Here is a 22,226-nt window from a genome sequence, read left to right as displayed (position 1 = left end):
CCTTTAATAGATAGTTTGTGAATCTCTCAATGCCTACACTCAATTGCCTATCCTTTTATGACGATGTCTTTTTAACTTTTCCGTCCAATCATATACATTTATATACTTTACTATATATTGCTGGATACACATTGACTGCATGAATGTAAAATATAAAACCAAATATAATTTGTTGACAGATATTAAGATGTGTTCTTTAATTATGTACAATTTGTGTACAGATAAAAGTATGATCTTATATTCAAGAGATTGTATAACATTGTCTACAGAATTCATGATTCAAATGGCAGAATGTGTATATAGATGTATAAGATGATTAATCTCTATGATATTGAGAGCAAACATGTAATGAAGGTAGGGTCAGTAGAGGAGGTAGGTTCAGTGGTGTTGTGGAATATAAAATATTGCTGTATACATAATATGGTAAACATTTGCCTGTTATGAGAGAGACTGTGAAACTCTACTTGTACTTGAATGTGTATCTGTCCCTACAAGTGAACGTTGCAGTTGGTCTTAAAGTTGTTTGCAAAATTTCTCATTCGGCATTTACCAGTAGGACTTGCATATAAACACTCACATATTTTCCACGTGATTTTGTAGTCGTAATTACCGTTCGCCTTGCACAAGCCACTCATACCTGTATGACGTAGATCACAAATTTCACATGTGTCCTGAATATTAAAATTGTACATATCTGGATGATGTTGCACATAAACTCTTATCCATTTTAACAGTACAATTACCGGTACACAGTACAAGTACCGGTACACAGTACAAGTACCGGTACACAGTAAAACTACCGGTACACAGTAAAACTACCGGTACACAGTACAAGTACCGGTACACAGTACAAGTACCGGTACACAGTACAACTAATGGTACAAATACCCATACAGGTAGCATTTCACAATGTTTCACATAGTCTCTATTATGTATCTCATATATTACTTCTTAGTTGTTAGTGTCTGTTTACATGTAAATGTGCCTAAAGAAATGTGATAATATTTACTATTAAACTATATGTACGTATAAACATTTGCATGTAGAGTAATTGCAAAATGATTAGTTAATGTTGCAATAAAAGTAAGAATATATATGTATGTTTGTTATTTCTTGTGTTCTTTTTAATGGCAACACCAACCAGGGGGCACTGTCGGTTGGTCAGATTATTCTGGCCTTCCAACCAGAACAATCTCATTTCTTTTTTTATACAATATATGTTCGACCATGACCTTCTGGATAGAGAGCAAACTAAAGGTTATACACATTTGATATCTGCTTAAAAGTAACAGTCACATGGGGTGAGATTCAAGCCATTAAAGGAATGGATAATACCTCTGCACTAATCCTTGACACAGATTTGTGTATAGTTTCTTACTTGCATGAGCCATGAATTTGACAAAAGTTGAGGAATTTTGTTAAATTGAAGTAATTTTAGGTTTCAACTGCCACATAATTTTCTATGTAGTGTGATTGTACATGTATTTATAACACTACTTTAAAATTAAAACAAGAGAAATATGTGACAGACTTTAGCATTTAATTCTGTCAAGGTAAAAGACTGATCATACTGGTCTCCATGAGGGAAGACTGGGTGCCACCAATAAAGGACAGTGAGCAACATCCTTTCATGTTAAACTCTTGAGCTAAAATCTCAGTATTAAACACACATAGTTTGTTGGTCAAAATCACACTGCCATGAGAATACCATCAAGTTATTATAGATCCCAGTAATAACTAGAATGATTCAAGTTTTTTCATTGTGTACATGGTAAAGTAAAATGGTCATAAATTTATAATATTTCATGATTTATTCTCATAAATATAATATCTATCACATTCAGTCTTTGGCAAAATAAGGCTATCACTATCCACAAAATAGCAAACTAAAAAAAAAACCTTTATTGCAAAGCAATAATAAATAACAATAATCACAGAAATATACAAATTTTTATAATGTAATTGTATTAGTTTTAACAGAAGCTGATATTCAAGCTGATATTCCAACCAATGCACAGTGAAATGTTAAAGAAATGCAACAACAATGAAAAATGGGTCACTGTATATGCACAGTAGTTTATTGTTTATGTGGTTACCTTATGTTTTATCTGTCAATAAAAAATCCCAAAATAATAAAAATATATATATATATGTCTCATTTTTTTGAAAAAATATTTGTTTATGAATGAGTGTTACATATTTTGTAACACATACATGTCAATTAACATTAATTGACCATCAATGAACAACTGTATAGCATGATCAAAAATGATATTAAGTATTCACTTAATATGCCACTTAGCAACATTATTCCGGCATTTTTTCAGTCAAACTAATCCATTTTACATAATTGGAATGTTTATAGTTGTCATTTTGAACATATCACTTGTGGAAAAAAGAAACCATCCAAATTCTTCTAAACCTGTACTTGCATGAAACAATCAAATCAAAAATGGAGATGAGTATCTGGCAGTGATACCTTACTACATGAGTTAGACAGCAATGTATTGCTACAACAATGTCCCTACACAGTGGAGATATTGGTGGTAGGTATGTCTGTCAGACAACTTATGTCCACAACATTGTCACTACAAAATCTATATACAGAGTCGGTGTGTCTGTCTGACAACTAATGTCTAAAACAATGTCACTACAAGATCTATATAAAGAGTCAGTTGGTCTGTCTGACAACTAATGTCTAAAACAATGTCACTTCGAAATCTATATAAAGAGTCTGTGGGTCTGTCGGACAACTAATGTCTAAAACAATGTCACTCCAAAATCTATATATAGAGTACCGGTAAGTGGGTCTTTTGGACGTGTGATGGCCACAACAATGTCACTACAAAATCTATGCAAAGAGTCAGTGGGTCTGTCGGACAAGTAATGTCTCAAATAATGACCCTACAAAACTAATATATATAGAGTCATAATGGCTCTATATACAACTAATGTCAACAGCAATATCATCATAAAATCGAAATAAATAGGGCCAGTATGAATGCCTGTCAAAAAACTAATGTCCACAATAATGTCACTCAAGACAGAGATGAAGAGGGTCATATATTGTGTTTGCAAACTCCACGCTGTTTAAAAAGAAATGTAATGACTAACTGATTGTCATTTAAAATTTTCTTATAAAGATACTAAAAGCAATTTGTCTATTAATTCTAAATAACAACAGTTACTATCAATATTTATAAATCTTTCAAATTCATTTTTATTTCTAGAATATGAGAGAGTATATAACTCAACATTTTAACATGATTTTATCCATAATCAAATAAAAATTTCTCTAAATTTTTGCATTACAAAACAAGAAAATGTATACACACCCTAAAGGAAAGAACAAAGGGAATTGGAGTTTTAGAAAATTCAACACTCAATTATTAGAAACTTTAATCATGACATGTCTCCACACCCAACAAGTTCAAACTTAAGTTTTATCTTTTCTTATTCCTTTCTCTTCCTGTTAAATTTAAGAATTTCAAGGACTGTGAAATCTTAATACCATAATGACTACAAAACAAATCATGTTTAGCAAAATAATGAACAAAATTACATTTCTGAAGATTGAGAAATATGTTGTTGTTTATTAATCGAGATATTATAAAAGCTTAAAGGACTTCTATGTGCTAATTAATAACTATAACTAGTGTGTGAAAATCGGACTCCATTTGCTATCAATAATCTAATCTAATCAAACCAAGCATTTTGATTTACTATCGGACCATAATCAAAGTTTGTAATATAATTTGGGAATACATTGTTTATACATAGTATCATCATGATCATTTAAATGCTTCAACCTGGAGTCAGTTAGTATGATACCATAGTCATGCTTATTGGAGCAGTTAATAAATGTCCATGAACTTGTAATGACTTTAATAACTTCACGAAGGAATATAACAACAAACCAAATTTATCAGATGCAAAATGATGCACACCGCATCAAGTACATTTAAGTTACCGCATTACAAAAAGATACGTTATTACCGGAAGTAACATTAGGGACATTGATTTTTTCGACAACCACTATCGATTGTCGCCGACATTACATTGTCAGCTACGATTTATCGATTGTACTCGAAAATCGCTTCATCATCAACTATAACACTACAATAAAGCAATGGTTTAAAATACTAATGCCACAGCAATGAATATATCACAGACAATCAAATGTTTGATATCTTAAAACAACAGATATACAATGTAACAGTAAATAAATAAACTGGAGACAATATTCCATGGCTGCAGAATGAAAGAACCCCTGACTGGATGTCATGGCAACAATAATAAATAAAATTAGAGCATCTAGGAGGCGGACTAGACATTTACTACACACAAACATAATGGCTATAAAACTCATGTATTTGTCTATTTTTGTGATAGCCTGCTGGGACTTGTGTTAATACTGTTTGCAAATGGATGTAGCATTTCAAGGTTTTGAAGCATTAAATAGTGGCAAAGTTGATCCACCCAAAATGGAAGATTGACTTCTGAACAATTTCGGTTTTGGTAACATCAAATGACCGCAAGTAAAGGATGTGTAAAAGTATCATGTGCAGAACTTCTTTATTTGAACTGCCGGACTACACCGAACATTAGATGTGCAACCAATATGGTTGACAGCCCACAACATGGCAGTGACTTAAACGCCACTTTTAACTATATGCCAGTCTCTCACAGTGGTGGTCGTTTCTGTTAATGCCATGGTTTTTCAAGGCTTCAAAACCTTGAAATGCTAAGTTCATTTGCAAACTGAAAGTACTGAGATAAAACTCAAATTTGTCTCTTTTTAAAAAATCACTTTTTTTTAAAACCAAATCACCAAACAGTTTAATATTACCAGTAACTTTTTTTGTAAAAACTTCAATGAAATGAAAACACTCGTCTTACATGTGTCTGTATAAACAAGAATTACAATTAAAATATTCCCAGGATCACACTCCAATCTCAGCCATCTTTAATACAGCAAAACCTTTTATTAAATGTATTTGTTTGATCAATAAACATGATTCCTGACAACATTCCTGATACTAGAAAATTATTTATAGTATAAATTATCATAATATACAAAATAATTGCTTAGTTTTCATCATCCTCATCATCATCATCTTCATCATCATCGTCGTCATCGTCGTCGTCATCATCAACACCTTGATACATTGCTGATTTCTGAAAAATACAATCTGAAATTAAATCACCCTTGATTCTTACATAATTGTTTTACAATAAATCATTTTACAGACTAATTTTTTTAAATAACATTGAAGTATTTGAAGCTGTTTTTTTAACTCAGCAATTAATAATAACTCAAATCTCATATGCAGTCGAAACCCGTTGGCTCGAACTCGCTTGGCTCGAACCCCTCGTTGGCTCGAACTTGATTTAGAGGACCGATTTATTTAAACTGAAGGTTAACAATCCCGTTTGGCTCGAGGTTTCCGACGCTCGAAGTATATTCGCCGGGATTTCCTGGGAGTTCGAGTCAACAGGGTTCGACTGTGGTATAAAACTGTGTAACAATAAGGTTAAAAGTATCAGTAGGTCTATCAAAATGTGTAACTTTTAATATATAAAAAACACAATCTAAATGATGCATTAATTAACATTGTTGAGCAATGACTGTGTTTCAAAATCTAAGGTCATAGTATATAGTTTAAACAAACTGTAAAGTTACAGAATAAAGGTTCATCAGCAAAGTAAACATCTACAAGCGCATATTCATCACACATAACTTACATTTCACCTTCGTAGGCAAACATAGAAATACATTAAAAATGTGATCGACAACAGTGAAGTCATGATTCAAATAAAGAAATGAATTGATATTTCATAATCGCCTAAGTATATTGAGACATATTGTTTAAATACTTGCAACACATTATTTTTTTTTATCATAAATTAAATTTGAATATGGATTTTTAAACCAGAATTATAACAGTGAACAAATAATAATAAAATAAAAAGTGCATGTTATATTAACATTTGTATATATATATATATCTAGGGAAGCACATCTACAGTTACACAATCTATGCAGACTTACACCTACAGTTTGAATGCGTACTCGTTTTTCTCCGGTGGACATTGTTGAGTCCCCGTATGTGTATGTGTACGAGTCTCCTGTGGACGTGTACTCAGAGGATTGGAGGCCTGTAGTTGAGAGAAACGTGGAGCCCATGGACCCGATGGTTCCCTCAGGCACCTGCATATCCTCCGGCAGGGCCACTGTTGAGGAGTGACCTTGCGTCAGGTTCAGCTTCCGGGAAAACTCCTGCGGGGACACACACAACTACACTGAAGTGTTAGCCAGGCTTTGCTACATTAACCTAGTATGGCCGTTTGCATAAAACTGGATTGGATCAGAGAAAAGCCGAAATATTTCTTATAAGAAACTTTATTTAACAATAACTTTACACCAATAACATGATATTATTGCCAAAAATTATTCTGAATTTTATCCAGTTTTATGCTCTTTTTTTCAAAATCTTAATCAAGGCAAGCAAACCTAGTTGGTTATTGTAACTCCTGCACACCAAACATGTTCAACTCATAGCATCTACAGCAGATAGCCAATACTAATCACACCTTCTTACCTTTTTAAGCTACAAGCTTTACAGAGGTCCAAACTTCTGCCATAACTTAATTCTTTGCGACTAAAATTAACACTAAACATGAGGAAACTGTGCAATTTTAATTTATAAATATGGCTAGAAATAAAAGATGCTTTTGCTCTAGATTTAGTAGTGTATTGACTATCAAACTATAAATACATGCTTATCATGAATATGGCAATTTGGGGAATAAACTCACAGCAAAGACAACTCTTTTACAGCAACTTTAAAAATGAGCTTAAGCAAATTATTTGTAAAATTTGTGTTTAGATTATTTAAGCCTTAAAAAGCCCTAAACATGTATAGACATCCCTTTTGTCAGGGAATTAAAATTTCAGGAAACAGTCACTACCCATGCATGTATAACTATGCCTGAAGCATTTTAAAACATTTAAAGTAATAAAGTAATTGTATAATATATGTATTGAACTCACAAGTTGCAATTAAAAATGTCCCTGTTTGTAAGCTTGTTCCCCAAATTACTGGAGTACAACCAACCTTGTCCATAAACCAGTATGTCAACATAATTCTGTGAAAATCATGAACCTATCTTTTAAAGTTAACATCAACATGCAAAAGGATGCCCTCCATAGTGTAAAACACATAGCTCTTCAAGTACTCGAAATAGTATTCTACTGACTTTGTTTTTCCCTGCTATTTCCAGGATCATATACTAGATTTGAAATCACTATTTTCTAAACTATACCGCACTGTTTCCCACCCAGATCATTCCTCCATCTATGCAGGTAAGATAAAACAATCACTGGGAGAAGTGCTCTATGGTCTCAATTATTCCCCACTATTTCCTGTAATATTTCCCCACTGTTTCCCAGAATATTTCCCCACCCACCTCCAGATCGTCCTCCTCATCGATGCTGGCAAGACTGTCGAAGCACTGGGAGTAGTATTCTATGGCCTTGGTGTGAAACACCATCTCCACACTCACAAAGTCTGCCAAGACATGCTGCAAGAAAAACAAAGCAATATTCCTCATCAGATATTTTATTGTTTAGCTTAAGTATAGAAGTCATAAACTACAAGACACTCATTTTCCCTTATATTAAACCAGTTCATTGAAAACTTGCCTGCCTAGTGACATACTTTGTACCAAAAGTCATTTTTTCTGTAATTCTAAGAGGCAGAATCTGATATTCAATGAAATACACCTATTTGACACCTAACTCATCTGCCGCACCTTGAGATCATGTAGTTTTTCTTTCTCAAACTCCCTCATCTGTTTGGCAAGGGCCTGACTGCCAATGGAAGCGTCTGTCTGTGCCTTCATCAGCTCTGTCTCTGCCTGCAGGTTACATACAAGCTACATTACTATACTGACATTGGCAAATTTGAAACAAGAGTTATAGATATGGACCTTACCATAAATCATTACCCATTTCCCCCAGTTATTTTGGAATTAAGTAATTATTTACTCGGCTAAGTCTATATATTAACTTAATGACAATACAAATGTGTCCATTCTTGTGATTGTCTGAAAAAGATTTCATATAATATAGTTCTTAAATTTGGAATTTGTCATCTATTTGGAATTTGTCATCTTTAAAATACCTTACAAATAAATCATGATTGTTAAAATAACTTATGATTGTGAAGTTGCATAGAATGTTGGTATAATATATATCGAAATACTTAAGTATTCTTAAAACAGTGATTTTTCTTTTAAAGCTGCACTCTCACAGATTTACCGTGCAAATTTTTGCATAAATATCTGCAAACCAATGATATAAGATTGTTGACAAAAGATCAGATTGCAGATATTCATATTTCCAGTGGAAAATCAATGTTTTATGGCTTAAACCGTTACTAACGGTTTAAGAAAAATGCATAAAACATTATTTTTTGAACCTGAATATAAAAATATTTGATCTAATTTTTTGTCAGCAGTCTTATATAATTGGTTTCCATGCACTTTCGCAAAAACTGGCTCCTTCCAAGACAAAAAAATAAAAAAAGTTGTCAAAACGTTCAATCTGTGAGAGTAAAGCTTTAATAAAATTTATAATCAAACCCTATATACATTGTTTTTATTCAAATATTGTTAAATTGTTTTTCACCCTTGATTTTTATGTGAATTTAATGTAACAAATATCCATCAGGCACTGTTTGTGTTGTTGGTGATCAGCAAGAGCACGGAAAGAGGACTCAAACGCTCACCTGCTCTTGCTTTTTAATGGAGGGGCATAACTAGTGATTTATTAAAGCCAGTCTTGGGCCTTGTAAGACTTAAGCAAAATACCTTTTCGTTTAGTTAAAACTTATTTATTTTAAAACAATTGTAAGAAAAGTTATTACAACATTATATTAATCACTCTCGTTGGCCCGATTTTACACGAGAGTGTGGTCTTGTGTTGTGGGGGAAACTGGAGTATCCAGAGAAAACCCACTTGTCCGGCTTGGTGACCACAAACCAAACTCACATATACCCAGGCCGGGAATCGAACCCAGGTCGCCTAGGTGAGAAGTGAATACCTTTTGCAACATGTGTACAATTTTCATGTGAATATTTTGAACACTTAAATGGCAAAGATAAAAGGTTGACACCATAGCAACGGCAGCGACGACACAAAAGCTATTAATATACCTTGACTGTCTTTCTTTCTTTCAAAATCAAATGAGACAAAATGATTATTAAGTGATCACTAAACAACATTCATTCGTAAAAGTGAGAAATGTCTTTCAGAATTATCTGGATAATGATACAAAACCAAAATAACACATGAAAGTATGGATAGAGAGAACCAACCAAACGGAGCATTACATTAATATACATGGATGTTATAATGAATATGTTCACATCAACACCAAGGGTTATCTACAATTTACCTCTGCATCCTGTGGGAAAGAGTTAAATCAAGGGACATAAATCACCAACTGTATACGTATCATTGATTACATGTATGTTATAAACCAACAGTGAAACTATGTGTGAAATCTTATGCTTGATGTAACTCTTCTAATATGAGGAACACAGTTTTCACAAGTGTGTTAATTGTCAAACCGCTACAAGATTTAATAAAAAAAGTTAGAAATGCACAAGAAAACTAAATAAAAGCTAAAATCAAGCTATATACTTAAGATTTGCATTTGAAGTTATAAAGCGAAAGCTTCAAATTCAGTTAAAGAAACACACTAAAGCCAAAATAGCTTCACACCAAAAACCTCCGTCCCACTGGCTGGATAGTCAACTTACCGCAGACTGATACAGAGTTAAGGATAATGATTTAAAAGTATATTCACAATATTAGAATATGTTCATACATTTTTAAGATATGCAAAAAATAAAGCCATCCTATAAGCTATCTTAAAACTGTTCGAAACTTCAATAAACAAGGCTTACATTGGAAATGATGAATGCTCCCCAACATAATTGGAACATATTACCAATAAATTGTTGTTTAAACTACAACTTATGCACCAGTCAATTGTAACCACGCCCCCCCCCCAGGTCCGGGGAATAGCGGGGACTTTGACTTTCGGTCCAGCCAACCCCGGCTAAACTCCCCGCACCCCAGGGACCCTAGGTAAGGCCCATTCCCCGCTATATTTAAAGCGAAGACAAAACCACCACATTCACCCGGCACTGCGGGGCTACCTGAAAGCCCATTTTCCCAGCTATCCATGGTATACTCCCGGACCTGGGGGGGCTGTGGTTATAATTGACTGGTGCATTATATATATGGCAAAGAAGTTGGCTGTGGACAGAAGCAGAAGCATTCAAAATCCAAGTGGGTGGTTATAATGGTGGTTATAAAACCAGTCTTTCATATTGATGTGGTAAGCACAAGTCCATCCTATTTGAAAAGTAATCAATGAATGTTTAGAAAGTTACTACTTAAAATTTAAGTGTGAGCTTAATCTAGATGTGAGGACAGTGAGGTAACCTAACACTAACTCTTACCTTGCAGCTTAATGTGTTTAATAGTTGTACCAAGTTATTTTGAAATTCTTTCATCAGTACAAAAAATGGCCTTTGTCCCCTAAGTGCGACCTTGATCTTCAAGGCATGAAGCTAGAACATACACTCTACATGTCAGCTTGACATTTCTACCAAGTCTTGCATTAATGTCTTAATATTAGAACAAGAAGCTATATCCCACGCCAAAATTTAATAATAACAAAAGAATTTTCAATGTTTGATACAAAATCAGGGAAAGTCCCAAGTATAGTGCTCTAAACAAAAAAAAAAGTATGGAAAAGAAAAAATGCTATTATTGTTAAAATAACCGAACAGAGTTATGGTGCATGTCCACTTCACTCCTCCTTAATAAGAGATTTCTGTGTACGGTATGTGGTTTGGAAAACTTACCTCAATGGCTTCCAAAAAAGTATCCATAATAATGAAAAGTATTTCTATATGATGTTTGAAGTCTATACATCAAAGACTTCTTGAGTTATGCCCCAGACAACACCCACAACAACAAGAAAATGGTAAAGGGGAGATTCAGTAAATATTGAAGGTAGGGTATTGCTTTTGCACACTGCACTTCCTCTCACTTATATCTATCTATATTCCAAATTGCATTAAATTACCTTATTAATGCATACTATACAAGTGAAAGGAGGAGATTTATAATACAGCAATGACTGAAGTAACGATAATTGTTATTGCACACTGCACTTTGTACAAATTGGCTTCTACGTATCAAGAGTCTTTTGAAATCCCAACAGTAGTTTTTAAGTTATTCTTCGAACAAGAAAGTGAAAGACAGACATGAGGATGGACAAAAGGAAGGACAAAGCGGCGATTCAACCATAGAGGTCAGACTTGTGCATTCTTGTAAAAAAACTTATACAAAAACATCCTTCAAGTATTCAAACACTTGGTTTATCACATCAGCAGATAACTTCCAAAATAACACAGTATGAAAGGATACAATTGCATGGTTGTCCCCTGTCTTCTTTGAGCGCACCTTGTCCAAGTTTTTACGCTGTTTTACCTCTCGAGCTATGGCACCCTGTTCTCGTTTTATCACTTGCTACAAAGGGAGGAAAAAACAGTTAGAATAGATGTTTTAAATAAGATTAAGAGTTAAAAAATACCAAACACACAAACAAAACAACTAGTATCAATTTCTGATCGCCAAAAATGGGGCAAGAGCATTGAGCTTTGTACTGAATTTTACAAATAACAAAATTATGGAAAACTGTCAATCAAATCTTACTGATCTTGGAAAAGGCATGTATCCTTTGGAACAGACAGAATGCTCAATGTGAGAATACCTTGATGGTTTTACACCTGCCGCCATATGAACTCAGAGGCTTGATTACTTTGCTCTCAAGTCTGTGAATCTGCAACAAGAAGGTTTTGATCATTAAAAATAATTTTGATAATTAAAAATAATATACAATAAATCACATAATATAAAAAATGATCTTAGAAAACGTCATTAGGAAAGTGCCTTTATGTTACATCATGATACAAAAAAGCAACAATTTGCTTCATAAAATCAACAATTCCATACTCATAGGCATTAAAACCTGCACACCCCCTCCCCCCTACAATCTACCCCCACCCCATTCATTCATTATCATACCTCTGCTTCCCTGTAGTCTTGTATGGTGGCTAGGTTGCGGGCAAAGTCCTTCATGTGCTTGCTTGTGGACACGCTGATCTTCTCCTTCTCTGCAAACTCCAACACTTGCTTCGACAAGAGGTCTCCTGGATAAGATCATGAAAGGTTTTATTAAGTTAAACAATTAAACATTTAAAGTTCTTTTGACTCTGGTGCGTTTGAAACTATTATTTGCACCTTTTCTGTATAAAAAATAATCTTATACTCCCATGCACCTCTTTTTCTCAAGCGGGCAATCTTGAGTGTGATGGAAACTGTTCACATTATGCTTAGGAATTGAATATGCTATGCTTTAAAGTGTTTTTATGCTGACAATCCATGTCAACAAACCTTTGTCTCTCATGCGGGCAATTTTTCGTGTGATGGAGGCAAGGGTGTCGCAGAAGCTGCCGTAACTCTTCTCCACGACGGTCGCCCGCTCCTGGCAAAACTTGACCTGGTTCTCCCTGCAAACAATCAGGAACAAAATTGGTACATACATAGTGGGAAGTAATGATACAAGATTCAGTTAAATATATTCGTAAATTGGCCAATTGGTATATGAAAATAGAAGGCTAATAAGCCTGTTTGACCTTTTGACTGAATCGTAACACAAGCATATATGTACGGAGGCAATGATTCATTAGTTCTTTTATATATATTGTGTGTTCTATTCCCAGTTAAAGGAAGGACAAAAGTTGGGGAGTATTATAATAAACACACAGTGGAATAAGCCCAGAATCCTCCTTTGTAAGGCTGTCTTCATGTTTATCTGAAACGTCATTGCTGTCCAAATTAGAAGCATCCTCTGTATTATCCTCCACATGTTCACCTGCCGCTCCTCTACTGCCACTTGCTTCCTCTTCTTCCTCCTCTATTTCTTTTATGTTACTGTTAAATGATATTTTCTTCTTAGTTTTCTCTTCTAGATCCCTTACTACCTCTTCTTCTGTTATAATTTTAACTTTATTTTTCCTTTTCTTTTTCTTCTCTGATCCTGCACTACAAGCTGACATGTCACTGTAACTGGTGTCATTTCCATCAGGTGTAGTTTCTCTTCCTTTTTCTCTTGAATGTGGTTTCCCATTTTCACTGCCAAGATCTGTCTGTGCCCTGGATTTATTAGTTTTTCTTCGTCTTCCAGACTGTGAGGTGGTTCCACTGATACTGCTTAGGTCAGAAAATTCAGATACATTATCTTTTTCAACTGTGTGTTTTCCCATTTTTCTTCTCATTTGTAAGGCTTCATCAACCCTTTTGCTTTCCAGGCCTTTGGTACATTGATTATGTTGGTCATACTTGGATTCTGTCTTGTTCAAACCAGCCAGCTGTTTTCCAGAAATACTTGTGCTTATATCACTTTCACTGTCAAAATCTGATATGCTCTTACATGAATTTTCTACTTGTTTACCAAAAGCATGCCTTAATTTCTTCTTTACACCTTTCCCTGACCTTCTATGAGAGTGACTATCTTCTGAGCCTTGCACGTCACTGAAAGAGTCCTGCAAAATGCCATCAATGTCAAGACTCTCCTCCTTAATCAGACTCCTGGTCTTTGTCTTTCTCAGTTCAGACATTTCTGCTCAATTCTTGTTTATGCCAGGAAGTGTCAATGGTCAAAGATAAAGCCAAAGAGTAAGTTGAAACTCATCTCATTAGTAGTCTTCGAGTTTATTAAAGAAAGAGATCAGCAGCCAATTGTATAAAACTGGTTATTTCTTTGGATTGGTCAAAGTTAGCAAAATCGTTATTGATTTGTCAATATTTATCCAATAATTATTATTAACCAATCGAATCAGTTTCATATAATTGGCTGCAGACACTGAGAACTCAAACCATTAATTAACATCTTCATCGAAAGCATTATTTCAGTTAATCCTTAAACTAAATGTGTATTTTTGTTTAAATAACACACAGTAAAAGCACTTATTCCTCATCGAAGCTTCAGCAAAGAATTTCACAATACGTCTTGAATGGATCATCCTTAAACTGGCTAATTTTTCCCCGAACCTTCAATACCTTGACATAACATCAATAACCACAGCAGGCACAAGTCTAGATAATGTAATTAATGGAAAACAATACCAGCAGAAAGTTAATAGAATAGATTCTTACTTGATTGGCGATTCCAAAAATACATTTACTATAATCATGAAAAAAGAAACATCAAAGTACATATATTGTGGGGTACATTAGAATTTCATCAAAATGAGCCATAGAACAAACAAAAAATGTTGTTGTTGTTTCAACATAAGTCTTCAGTGTAGCTATACACTCAAAGAATGAGATTGTTTTCCTTAATCTTTTGTACATGTACATGTAATTTGCTTGCAAAAAGATTGAAAGTCACTATGCTCCAGTGTTAAAGTCATTTAGAACATTTTTTGTCAAACTGATTACTATGTTGCCTGTATTAATGCTTTTATATGTCAGTTGTCAGTTGTAACATAATGATACAGTAACAAAACAAAATATGAATGTGTGTATGTAACATCACATATAGTAAATTTTGAAATATTGTATAATTATTCTTCCTACAAAGAGTTGTTATATCACTCTCCTTGTTGTGAAAATGCATTGATTTTATCTTCAGCAACAATAGAAAAGCAGGCAAGGTGCCATAAGCTTGCTAGATATGGGGAAAAATATAAATGCATCAAATATTCATGGCTTACCTGGAGCCAATATTGACTTTAGTGAGATACAGTTTCTTGATTGTACAAAGGTGTACACTTGCCTGTTCTCTTATTTGTTGGGGTTGCAATAATATTATTGCTTCCAGTAACATACATTTTAAATATATATTGTCTGTTTTGTTTTCATTTGTTAACATGGATGACAATTTGGAAGTGCATTGGATAATAGATTAATCTATCAACTAAATAATTGACAAACACATGATAGGTATACATATGACTTTTATGAAACTGAGAAAGATAAAGTTTGAATACCAAATTAAATACTCATTTTTTATTCTCTTATTTAATATTTTTTTGTTAAACATGCTGGATCTTCATGTTTGTTTGTTTTGGGTTGTAGTAAATTATACCTAAAAATAAGTAAGTCAATTGTATTTTGATATGGAAGGGGCATAACTCTGGTAAAGCTTGTGTGAATTATCTACCGTAAGTGATCAAACTTGATCAAACAATGCCTTGCCCTGATTGGATGATAAATACTTATGGGATTGTCTACAGCAGGAATAAACCTACTATTGTTCATGTAATGCACCAGTCAATTGTAACCATGCCCCCCCCCCCCCCCCCCCAGGTCCGGGAAAAAGTGGGGACTTTGGCATTTGGTCTAGCCAACTCCGGGTAAAATCCCCACCAAATGCCCCCACACCCCAGGGACCCTGGGTAAGGCCCATCCCCCGCTATTTTTGGCGCGAAGACAAAATTACTGCACACACCCGGCACTGCGGGGCCACCTGGTAGGTAAAAACATGGACCTATCCCTGGCTATCCCCTTTATACCCCCGGACCTTTGGCGGCCATGGTTACATTTGACTGGTGCAAAATGGGGGATTAACTATGGAGTAACTAAGGTGATTGATCGCAGAATTGAAAATTATCAAAACATTTGTCCACATACACAAATGTTTCTCATGATTGAATTATAAATACGTAAGTTATTTTCTGAAAAATACATAACCCTACTATATTTATCATTAATGGTGCATTACACATGAGATACTGATGCAATTTACCCCTGGATTGAACTTGCCTGCGACATTATGTACATATTCACTGTCACCAAGTTTCATCATGATTGGACAATAAATATCTAAATTAATGCAGTCCAGATTTTGCTGATGCTGCAGCTGACTCTGCCGATACCATTGTAAAAGTTAAACCTATTTCCTATATTTCACCCTTTCATGCAATATAAAAACACACGACTAAAATTTTGAGTATATAAAAGGTGAATTTTAAGAACAAAGTAATCTCTGTGATTCTACACACTGGTCTCATGATCACAAATTATTTATAACAATATGCCCCACTGCCAACCACAACCTTTTGTTTCTCTTTAGTCATTGTTTATTTTATATCTTTATGTGTCCTAGTCCTCTACTTATGCGTCTCCGTGGCCTAGTGGTTAGGCATTTAAAGGGTAGTGCTTGGAAAAGTGGTGTACTCAGTACTGGTTTAACCCAGGAAAGTTGAACCCTTGTATCGGTGCTTTACACCGAGCATGTAAAAGAACCAAGGGGTCTCTTCGAAAAAGAGCAAGGGTATCGCACCCGGACTCCCTTGTATCTCACCACTTTCTCTTCAGCGTGCTGTCCCTTCAGCAAAAACAAAGGACCCCGTTGGAAATAAGTGCTTGCACTTTGACCGGTTATCCTTGACCGCAAGGTCTAAAGAAATACATACATACCAGTGCTCCAGCTAGCCCGTTTTTCAATGGCGCAGCGCCCGTGCCCCTTTTCTGACCGCCCTGCCCTTTTTTTGAGTAGTGCCCTTTTCACAAATGCTCTAATAGCACCAATTATCCTGTAAGTGCCCTTTTTACTATTGAAATCATTGCAAAAGATTGGCAGCCCTTAATCCGCTGTTATAATTGAGACAAATTACGTAATACTTATGACAATTCAGTGTTCCCGCTAGGTGTCACCATGCCCACATTGACTGCTTAAAATATGCCGCACTACCCTTTCATCTTCCAATGTGCCTTGTCCAAGTCATATGACAGGTAATTGTGTATATGTGTAGTGAGCAGACGACCTGTGTATTCATAATCGGTCATCTTTTAATCCAATAATTAAGAAGAGCCAAATAGGGAAACATCGGCAGGAGGCGGAGCTATTGAATGTCAGCCAATCAGAATATACATTGAGAATTCGTTCATTCAATGATGAAAGTTCGTAAAATGCGATAGAAAATGCGAAGGGATGGTGAAAAAAGTTGTCAAGCACAATTAAATCTTTTAAAATAATTGTTAATTATATTGTACAGACGAGACTCGCCATTTAAACATTGTTGATTTGAAGCAGACGGTCACTGCCGAATTAAACATAACAAAGGTGGCGCTAACACAATCAAATACGTCACTTTTTCAGTAAATGTTTTGAAAGCTTACTTGTAAAATATTCATGATGACAATTTCTTTGTTTCCCACAAATATATGTTGATGCTTTATGTAGCTTTTACCTATCATGTCTACGATCATATCAAAAATCGCCGAAACCGCCATTTTGTCAGAACAAATTTCAGAGTTAATTTATCAATGTTTTATGTTTTATAAGTGATTTTTTAAGCAAGGGCAGTGATTTTTATTGTCATTTTATTCTAAAACATTAGCATATTAAACATTATTTTACCAAAGACAATTAAATAACAGACAGGCTGAATGTAACATTCGTACCCAATCCAGATCGTACCAAACTAAGTTTCGTCCCCTACATATTTGTTTTTTTGTGTATTTATTTATTTGATTGCTTCAAATGTTTACCTGTCTTTGTTTTTTTCTTTATTTTACATGTTTTTTTTTTGAAAAATATCTGACATTGCACTAAAGAAGATTCCAAACAAGTACAATCATACTACTATTCAAATACACCCTTCTAAATTTTGAGAAAAAACACCATTTTGTTCAAGTCTGGAAATCATGGAAAATGATTTTAATTGAGTACAGTATGAAAACAAAACAAATTATAGGGGGAGACCCCCCCCCCCCAAAAAAAAAAAAAAAAAAAAAACAACAACTTGTGACAGGGGTGGACCCCTCCCCCAATTGCCCCTACAAGACTCATGTAGCTTGCCCTTTTCAAAACTCCACCCTGCCCTTTTCAAATCCTGGCTGGAGCACTGCATACTCTATAACTGTTTCTGTTGTTTTCATTCACAGGAGTTTTTTTATCTGAATACTGGTTGTTCATAATGCTACCGTTAATAAAATATCCCATCTACATATATGTGTCATTTCTCTTCACCCTGTTGAGAACTTTAAAATTGTGCCTAATCCTACTTTATAATAATTTTTCCTTGGTGTGATTGGACATGTATGTGGCAAAGTTTGTGTACAGGGTTCAAATTTGGACTTGCATACTTGCAAAATGCGAGTGCAATTTAAATATTGAGAGTGACTTTTGCCTAAGCTCGCAAAATTCCAATAGTAAATATATTTCAGAATAAAAATAAAGCACATCATTGATTCAAGCATTGGCAATGGATGCAAGTGCACTACTAATGACATCACATAATGGTTCCGCTTTGTCATTGGCTTATTGCAGCATTTCAATCTCAAGATTATAATTATTTTATGTGTATAAGGTTTCCGACAGACAATCTTGATTTTGGAGGTTAAGTTGAGGACCTTTAGTCCGCAATGTAATAAATGATAAAAGCTGACAAAGGTGTTGGATGTATAATATGTTTGTGCTAAAATACTTGTGACTTGAGAGGTTAAACATTTATGCTGTCAAATAAAAAAAAATCTTCATATATATGTTCACATAGATTTGGAAAGTGTGTTTTGTCATTTTGTTTGTTAGTACTAAAACAACTCATAAAATATACAAATGCATAATACAGCTAGATTCTAATCCTGGTGTAGTAAACACAATCATTTTTTCTGCCCATATTAAACACTTGTCTGGACAGGATCTAGATGGGAACACTCATATTAAACCATTTCCTGATGTCCCCATCAACTGACTGGCTTGATCCTTGCCTGGCATTACTGTTACAAATATAATAATTCTGTTAATTCATCTTTATAGTAAATAAATTAAACAAAGACAGTATTTCATGTTGACCTGTCAGGGATGTCAGTAGCAGTGCAGAAATCACTTCAAGAGCTGAGCTTGCATTCAGACACCCTTTCATTGCCATAACGTGGCTTATCTGGGTATGTACTGTGTTATAATTCTAATCGTACAAGTAAATCATTATTCAGTGCAGGAATCTGTTAAACTTTGCGTATGCGTGGCCTTTAGCAGCTCTCTTGATCATGAGTTTTAGTCCAAATAATTGTATTTTGACGGATTTTTTTATGATTTTTGATATGGCATATTCTTCACATAAAAATTGTTACAAGTGGGTAGTTATTCCGATCGGGATTACGGGTTAAACCATATTGCGTCTATAAAGTATCATAAAAACAACAAATATTACCAGATAATGTTATGTTATGTAAGTTCCGAACACAGAAAAATAAATATCAAACAAATTATTATGAGTTTGATGTGTTTTTATCATTTCATACTGTCTATGATATATACATGAGGGGCACCTGTAAGGCTGTGGTTCACAGTTTAACAACAATCAGAACCGGATGACCGAGTTGTTACGATTGTTTATATGAGGTCTATCTCGAAGCTTGCAGGCGAGGGCCGAGTTGTTATGATTGGCATAATTGTTGTCTATATTTGCATTTACATGGTAAAATATGAATATACACCTTTATTATTTATTTCAAACATAAAATACTTATGTAAATAGAATTTCAATATTTTTTCAAAACCCCCGTTTTTGCACAAACCTGTTTAGACGTTAGATATTATAAGAATCCTGTATAACACGTCTATTATTTTAGACTACGTGAGTTTCAAGATAGGATGTTTACTGTTGAAAATGCTTTTTGGACATAACTTATTCTCTCACTTAACATCATTTTTTGGGACAAACACTAAATAACGATGACTTGGGTCAAGCTTAAAAAGCACTTTATTGTCAAAAGCAAAAGAAGAGAAAAGGAAATATTCTGACTTCTGTCGGAGTTTTAATAACAATGACAGAAGCAGTTTGGTTACATATCATCATATAATTGGAACATTAAAATAAAAAAAAAACGCAATGGACCAAAACGAACTTACATCGCTTTATCTGGTTTACTCAATTTTAGACTTTTGTTGTCATTTAAATCTGTTTAAACAGGTTATAAATGTTTGTTTACAACCTGTAACCAGCCTCAACTTGACAGTTGTCTGTATTCCCCTCCTTTCGGAGAGCGATCTTTATTTATAACGTCCGCAAGCCAAACTGGTCAAAATACCAGTAAGGCCACGCCAAAATAATTATGTGTATATTTTTCTAAATCTTGCTGTAAGGTGTATACCTACCCATAAATTTCCAATAACATTGTTTTCCTATTTCTTTAAGTGAAAGTTTTATTTGAAAATAACGTCTGTGTTGTTTTTGTTGTTTTTATTGCCGGGTACTGCAGTAGGATCTGGATTATGCAGTGTGAGATCGTAATATACTTAACCGAGAGTGAGCACCAACGGTTATCATGAGTCACTTTTTGTGGTCACTATGTGAAATACTTACTGGGACTAAAACACATTTTTGTTAATTTATGATATGCCTTAAAATGGAATTATATAAGTCATTAAATAATATAATTAAACTTTTTTTAAACACGCCTATTTGTACGTGTATTTCGGAAATGACGCCTTTGAAATTGTGTCCAAGTCCTGTGCGCGCGGAACTGAAGGCGGGCTTTACAGTGAAACCTATCAATTAGTAGTTCAATGATGATAAGCAGTTCTTGAGCCCTTTGGGCGAAATATGTATCTTAATTTTCAAATAATTATTTTGTATTTTAGACTGCTCTAAATTTAATGTTGTTTTGTTCTGGAAGTGTTGTATACAAGAGTGTGTAAATGTCTTAAAAGTTACTTAAACCTTTGCCTCTAATCTCTATTTATAAATGTAGTTTTAGCATGCTCAACTTTTTTTCTATAAGTGCGTCTTTCTTTTCATTTGTCATATTTTCCTATGGTATGTCTGTAATACCATGTGTTTGTGCTCCCTTTGGTATTTTAGTGTTTTTTTTCAATTTTTGGATTCTGTTAGCTAAAACTTTTTTTCCCATAATAAAATCAGACATAAGCATCGCCTGAATAATCTTGTAATTATAGTATTAATAAACATACCTCCTTGTCAACAGTGGTAATTAAATATTTCTCATATGTTTATAATTTTATCTAGAATCGATGTATTTATAATCATTTAAAACGATAATATTCTAAGTCTTAACTATTTTGCTAATACTCTGACTTTAATCTTATTTGAATGCATTTATTTGTTATCTTCCATGTCAGTCTTTGATGCATTAATATTGATATGTTATTTGATTTTCATTTTGTCGGAGAATAACTCTGCGAGCTAGTGTAATTTATGTATATCCGACGTGGCATAAATTTTCTTGTATCTCGTATTTTGTTACATGTATTTTTGACATAGTATTTGTCAATACGAACCATATTATTCTGAGCTATGAATTGCTGTAGAAGAGAAATAGTATACCTATGTATTCTAAAGCAGTCTTGGGCCAATGACAAACCTAACTTCATGTATACATGTACGTCATGCCTCTTTTTATTAGATTTGTATTTGGAATATCCGGGTAGATGATAACACGTTTCATCCCTCAACGCCCATATTGAAAGAATATGACGCCCATAAGAATCACGGATCGGAAGTGTACTTACAGTTCCTTCATGTCTGCGGGGAGGCTGGTTGTGCTGCTCATCGTGTCGATACCGCCGCCATCTCCCCCACCGCCGCTGCCTACCGCAAACAGCTGGGACCGGCTGCTACTCGCCATGTCGGCACCGTCGGTATTCCTAGCCTATAGCACCACCGACGCCACCTGTATATCCCTTCTGTTGAAAGTATTGCACGTCTCAACCCGTACTTAATACGTTGAATTTTACCTATTGACACAATTAAAGTCGATAAAACTTTTTCTCTGATACAAGTATACCCAACGTACTTATGACTTAAGACTGTTAAAATTACAATTAAATCATGTTCGTAACTGATGTTACTTCCTTAACATGCTTTCCTTTTTATCTATCCATTCCATTTCAGTTCGAACACGATTGCACTTTTTATAATTTGTAAACTGAATATTCAAATTTCAGGATATTTTATCTTTTTGATAAACACAACATTTATGAAAATACTTGATAAGGTTTACAGCGAGCTAACAAAAGCGATCTATCCATTATCGATCTGCGGTCCTTGGAGATCTTTCAGAAGTTTGTTTGCATTATTGCTTTATTTAAACGAAGAATTATTTA

General features: G+C 34.4%; 1 protein-coding gene across 1 annotated transcript; it reads right to left on the bottom strand.

Annotated features, from left to right (window-relative positions):
• Nucleotides 1–1,798: 1,798 nt before the first annotated feature.
• On the bottom strand, nt 1,799–22,171 carry LOC128244422 (CBY1-interacting BAR domain-containing protein 2-like). The gene is made up of 9 exons (XM_052962430.1): nt 21,633–22,171; nt 12,542–12,657; nt 12,173–12,297; nt 11,859–11,927; nt 11,432–11,614; nt 7,816–7,920; nt 7,471–7,584; nt 6,053–6,280; nt 1,799–5,178 (listed from the first exon to the last, which is right to left on the bottom strand). Exons 1-9 carry the CDS (start codon nt 21,746–21,748, stop codon nt 5,089–5,091), a joined length of 1,146 nt encoding a protein of 381 aa, XP_052818390.1. The 5' UTR covers nt 21,749–22,171; the 3' UTR covers nt 1,799–5,088.
• Nucleotides 22,172–22,226: the final 55 nt, after the last annotated feature.

Source organism: Mya arenaria, chromosome 8 (assembly GCF_026914265.1).
Source record: "Mya arenaria isolate MELC-2E11 chromosome 8, ASM2691426v1".
Classification (NCBI taxonomy): domain Eukaryota; kingdom Metazoa; phylum Mollusca; class Bivalvia; order Myida; family Myidae; genus Mya; species Mya arenaria.
This window is presented reverse-complemented; position numbering and strand designations above follow the sequence as displayed.

Bases quoted from the DNA above. Each gene is read 5' to 3' on its own strand.
- LOC128244422 (XM_052962430.1), bottom strand. From the start codon at position 21,748: ATGGCGAGTAGCAGCCGGTCCCAGCTGTTTGCGGTAGGCAGCGGCGGT. The intron at 11,928-12,172 runs GTATGATAATGA...TTCTTGTTGCAG, and splicing joins AAGACTACAGGGAAGCAGAG to ATTCACAGACTTGAGAGCAA. The intron at 7,921-11,431 runs GTATAAGTTTTT...TGTAACCTGCAG, and splicing joins AATACTTGAAGGATGTTTTT to GCAGAGACAGAGCTGATGAA.